Source organism: Antrostomus carolinensis, unplaced genomic scaffold (assembly GCF_000700745.2).
Source record: "Antrostomus carolinensis isolate BGI_N321 unplaced genomic scaffold, ASM70074v2 scaffold48005, whole genome shotgun sequence".
NCBI classification, from domain to species: Eukaryota; Metazoa; Chordata; class Aves; order Caprimulgiformes; family Caprimulgidae; genus Antrostomus; species Antrostomus carolinensis.
In genome coordinates this window covers 1-5331 of record NW_010315329.1, presented here as the reverse complement: position 1 = coordinate 5331, position 5331 = coordinate 1, and the positions used below count along the sequence as shown (strand labels likewise).

At 48.6% G+C, this 5331-nt stretch overlaps 1 protein-coding gene across 1 annotated transcript; it reads left to right on the top strand.

Moving 5' to 3' along the window:
- Positions 1-390: 390 nt before the first annotated feature.
- On the top strand, positions 391-5319 carry DDOST (dolichyl-diphosphooligosaccharide--protein glycosyltransferase non-catalytic subunit; the record flags this gene model as incomplete). The annotated part of the gene is made up of 9 exons (XM_010167900.2): positions 391-501; positions 768-854; positions 1204-1307; positions 2188-2282; positions 3303-3396; positions 3828-3976; positions 4659-4806; positions 4959-5079; positions 5173-5319. Coding segments are annotated over 9 exons (1056 nt in total), but the record flags the coding sequence as incomplete, so codon positions are not given.
- Between the last annotated feature and the right edge of the window lie 12 nt (positions 5320-5331).

The following is a 5331-nucleotide window of genomic DNA, read 5'->3' as shown; positions in this document are numbered from 1 at the left end:
TTGATGAGGAGACTGGGGGTGAGGGGAGGTGTTTGGGGTCCCCTGGGCAGACTGAGGGTGGAAATTGGGGCTCCTGGCCGGGCTGAGGGAGGAGATGGGCGTTGTTTCCCCTGTTGTGCCTGTGTTTCGGGTCCCTGCAGTGTTGGTCCCTGTTTGATGGGTGCCAACGGGTCATCTTTGCAACAAAGGGGCTTTTCAAAGACTTAACCCCCCTTTGTTTTATGTGGGAACACCCTGGTGGTGCTCCCAGAAAACCCCTAAGTAATTTTTTCCAAAACATTACTGTTTATTAGAGAAATAAAACTCAAAATCTTGCTGCTGCTTTGCTGCTACATGTGTTGATTTTGTGAAATTTGAAAGTTGTCATTTTTTTTGGTCTTGTGGCTGCAGACAGGGGCTTTGATCTGACTTTCCGGACAGCGGATGATGCTGGCCTGTCCCTAATAAAATACGGAGAGTTTCTGTATGACAACTTGATCATCTTCTCACCATCCATAGAAGGTAAATACAGGAGAGGAAAACTCGAGTGCTTTTGTAGCTCGATGGTGTTTTTGGAAGGGGATTTCCAACTGTTTTGTGAATTTGAATTAAATCTTGTGTTTTAGTTGTTATCCTTTGTGTCTTGTCAGCAAACCGCGGATGCTTCCAAGCCTTTAACGATGGTTCTTTCAGCCACCATAAAAATGATTTGGTGTTTTGCTGTGGTTTAATTCTGACATGATGTTATTTCTGTGAACTAGTAATTAATTTTTGGCGTGTGCTTTCAGATTTTGGTGGAAACATTAATGTGGAGACCATCACTGCTTTTATCGACGGCGGCGGCAGCGTCCTGGTCGCTGCCAGCTCGGACATCGGTGAGTGCAAACGCTCATCAGAGCAAGTGAGTGTATTTGAGCTGCTTCTTGTAACAGTTACACTGTGTACACTTTGCAATGAACAAATAGATTATTCATCTTTCTCTCCATTCCTGCAATAAAAACGGTGAGAAAACACAGTTTCTTGTTTCTTATTGCGAACCTCAAGGTTTGCGCTGTAAGGAAATGGGTGATAAATAGCTTTTATTGACGTTTTGAATGGGAATTTAGCTGGGGAATTGTGTTTCCCCTTAGAGGTTGGCTCATAGAGTGCCCAACACATGACTCCAAAGCTCAATTTACTTTTTATTTTGAGTGCTGATGCTGAAAATCTGTTCTGTCTTTCCAGGTGACCCCCTGCGAGAGCTGGGCAGTGAGTGTGGGATTGAGTTTGATGAGGAAAGGACAGCTGTCATCGACCATCACAACTATGATATATCTGATCCTGGCCAGGTAAATGGATTTGTCGACACATTTGGGGTTTTGTTATTGAGAATTTAGGTGTAAAGGTTTGAGGATGAATCTTCTGTCCTTGTTTTCCCTTTTTTCTTCTATCTGTTCTCCATTTTCTCAGTTTCCCAATAAATAATTCTTGACAGCATAACATAACACTGCAGAGCTGTGCACGTTTGGGGTCTCTGTCCTCAGAATCCATCTTTCTGAATTTCCTGGGTTTGATCTTTCCACTGCCCTGAGTAGTTTCAAATTCTCACGGTCTCAGGCGGTCACACCACGATTACTGGTGGTTTTGAACCACTCTGAAGTGGCTGTGGGGGGATTTTGCCTGTGGCTGAAGCGCGTCAGACACCGAGTGCGACGCTTTGGATGTGGGAAGGGAGATTTTCAGTCCCAGAGATCAGTACAGAAATACACACATTTCTATGATGATTTTTTTCCCCCTGGTGTTATCTGGTATTTGAAGATTAAAACCTCCATTAAGGTCCAGAGTTAATACACTCTGCTCATTTTTTATTTAAATTTAACTAAGCAGTACATGGATGTTGTCCTAGTTTAAGGATGAAAGTTGCTAAATATGGAGACTTAAAACACTATTGATATTCCTGTCTTTATCAAAAGGTGATTTACATTTCCTTATCTATCTGTATTAATTTAATCTGATAATTCCATGATAAAGAAACAAAAAAATGCTGGTTTAATTTTTTTTTTAATGGATTTATAACATTGATCCAACACCGCTCAGTTTTAATTGTGTATAAAAACAAACTTAACTTGCAAATACCAAGAGAAGCTGTTGGTTGCTGTGAGAACCGAGCAAACACCAGCCCACCTGCCCGTGCAGCGCGTTCACGCCGATCTCTCTCGTTCCCTCCAGCACACCCTTATAGTCGCAGACACTGAAAACCTCCTGAAGGCTCCCACCATCGTGGGGAAGGCAGCACTGAACCCCATCCTCTTCCGAGGAGTTGGGTGAGTGACCTGGCAGGGAAAGGGAGGGAGGTGAGGTGGCTGTTGTTGGGGAAGCAACGCAAGAAATAGTGGGGTTGGTGTGAGGTAAGCGCAGGGTTACGGCTGTGACTCAGTGTGAGCAATCTCTTGATTTCAGATAGTGATGAAAAGGAAATGATAGAATCAGAGAATCCCAGACTGGTTTGGGTTGGAAGGGACCTTAAAGCTCATCCAGTCCCAACCCCCCTGCCAGCAGCAGGGACACCTTCCACTAGACCAGGTTGCTCAAAGCCTCATCCAACCTGGCCAAGAACACTTCCAGGGAGGAGCAGCCACAGCTTCTCTGGCCAACCTGGGACACTGTCTCACCACCCTCACACCAAAGAATTTCTTCCTCACATCTCATCTCCATCTCCCCTCTGCCACTTTCAAGCCATCACCCCTTGTTCTGTCACACCCTGTCCTGGACCAAAGTCCCTCCCCAGCCTTCCTGGAGCCCCTTCAGGTACTGGGAGGCCACTAGAAGGTCTCCCCGGAGCCTTCTCTTCTCCAGGCTGAACAGCCCCAACTCTCTCAGCCTGTCCTCACAGCAGAGCTGCTCCAGCCCTGGCATCATCCTGGTGGCCTCCTCTGCACTGGCTCCAGTAGCTCCATGTCCTTCTGCTGTTGGTGGCCCCAGCACTGGAGGCAGCACTGCAGGTGGGGTCTGAGGAGAGCGGAGCAGAGGGGCAGAATCCCCTCCCTCCACCTGCTGCCCACGCTGCTCTGGGTGCAGCCCAGGACACGGTTATTGGCCTCTGTGCTGCCAGCGCACGTTGCCGGCTCAGATCTGTGAAGCAGCTCAGTTCTTGACTTAGGAATGTTTCTTAACAGAAATTAGTGAAGCTTGACTCTATGTCTTGAGGAAATAGTTCATTGCTTGGTGTGTGCAGTTGTCTTGCCACATCTGAATGATGAAGAGGTTCGTGTGGTTGAGTTGGTGGCTGCGTGTGGGGTCCTGGGGGGGGTCTCTGTGCCGCTCACCGTGCCTCTCCCTGTAAGGATGGTGGCTGATCCTGACAACCCGCTGGTGCTGGACATCCTGACTGGCTCTTCTACCTCTTACTCCTTCTTCCCAGATAAGCCTATTACTCAGGTACGCTCGGTTACTTTTTCTCCTCTTCTGGGCTAGACTTCTACAATTAAATCCCTCAAATTTCATCAACTTAGGGAAAAATCCTGGGGTGTTTAACGTCCTGATTGATTTTGAAAGTGTCAGGCTGTCATCTACTTTCCAACATTGCCCTGGGAATCTTCCTCTTTGCTTTTATCTTGGTGGGAAAACATCCAGCCTGAGGGATGGAAGGAAAGGCCAGCCCAGATCAGAGCGTATCTCCTGGTTTCGTTCCCGTCGGAGAGGGCGGAAGCTGTGAATCCCTTACTGGTTATTCTGAGTTTCTTGGCTTCTCCTTCATTGCAGACCATGCTAGCAACAGTCAGGCTGTCCCACCCCACAGCAAACCAGAGATTCACTCTCCTTTCATCATTAAATTACTAAAACACTCATCTAAACACGTTCCTTTCCAGTACCCACACGCCGTTGGGAAGAACACCCTCCTGATCGCGGGACTCCAGGCCCGGAACAACGCCCGCGTTGTTTTCAGTGGCTCCTTGGATTTCTTTAGCGACGCCTTTTTCAATTCTGCTGTGCAGAAAGCCACCCCTGGCTCCAAGAGGTACGTTGGCTTCCTGGTATCCCTGGCTGAGGAATATTTGGGGGAGCTGTTTGGTCAAGAAAGGCCTGGGAAATAGGCAAAAAATATTCAAAAGCTTGAATTAAATTGGGGGTGACGCCTTTTTTTTGGCCTTGAGGAACAAAGTGCTTTGGGAAGCAATTCTCTCCTTGACTCCATCCAGCTTTTTGTTGCTTTCACGTGTGTTTTTTGGCATGTGGTGGATTTTTTGGGGATGGCTGAAAGGAAGACAGGCTGAGAGAGTTGGGGCTGTTCAGCCTGGAGAAGAGAAGGCTCCGGGGAGACCTTCTAGTGGCCTCCCAGTACCTGAAGGGGCTACAAGAAAGGTGGGGAGGGACTTTTCATAAGGGCAGTTAATGACAAAACAAGGGGAAATGGGTTTAAACTGAAATAGGGGAGGTTTAGATGAGATATTAGGAAGAAGTTCTTCACTGTGAGGGTGGTCAGACACTGGAACAGGTTGCCCAAGGAAGTTGTAGATGCCCCCTCCCTGGAAGTGTTCTTGGCCAGGCTGGATGAGGCTTTGAGCAACCTGGTCTAGTGGAAGGTGTCCCTGCTGCTGGCAGGGGGGTTGGAACTGGATGAGCTTTAAGGTCCCTTCCAACCCAACCCATTCCATGATTCCATGGGAAGCTGTGCTTTCTCAGCCTTCCTTCATCCCTAGGTACTCGCAGACGGGTAATTACGAGCTGGCTGTTGCCTTGTCCCGTTGGGTGTTCAAGGAGGAGGGGGTGCTGCGCGTCGGAGCCGTGTCCCATCACCGCGTCGGGGAACTCGCGCCTCCCAACGCTTACACCGTCACCGATCTGGTGGTAAGGCTGCCCGCTCGGTGCCTGCGGTGCGGGCAGGAGGGGACGTGGGACCTACTGTAGAAAAAGAATTTGGGAAAATTTGAACTCAGAACAGGTCAAGGTTCGTTTTCAGACCTCACTTGTTAACTCGAGGCGTTGTGGGTTGGTTCCAGGAGTACAGCATCGTCATCGAAAAGCTTTCTGACGGCAAGTGGGTTCCCTTCGATGGGGACGATATCCAGCTGGAGTTTGTCCGCATCGATCCCTTCGTGCGGACCTTCCTGCAGAAGAACGGTGGGTTTCCCAGCTCTGCCTTGGGGATATTTTCACCCCTCAGCTCCCACAGCTTCTCCTGTCACCTGAACGTCACCACCGTGTCTTTCTCAGGTGGCAAATACAGCGTGAGGTTCAAACTGCCTGACGTCTACGGAGTGTTTCAGTTTAAAGTGGATTATAACCGGCTGGGTTATACCCACCTCTACTCCTCTACCCAGGTAAGTGTGATGGGGATTAATCATCGAATCATGGAAGGTTGTGAGTGGGAAG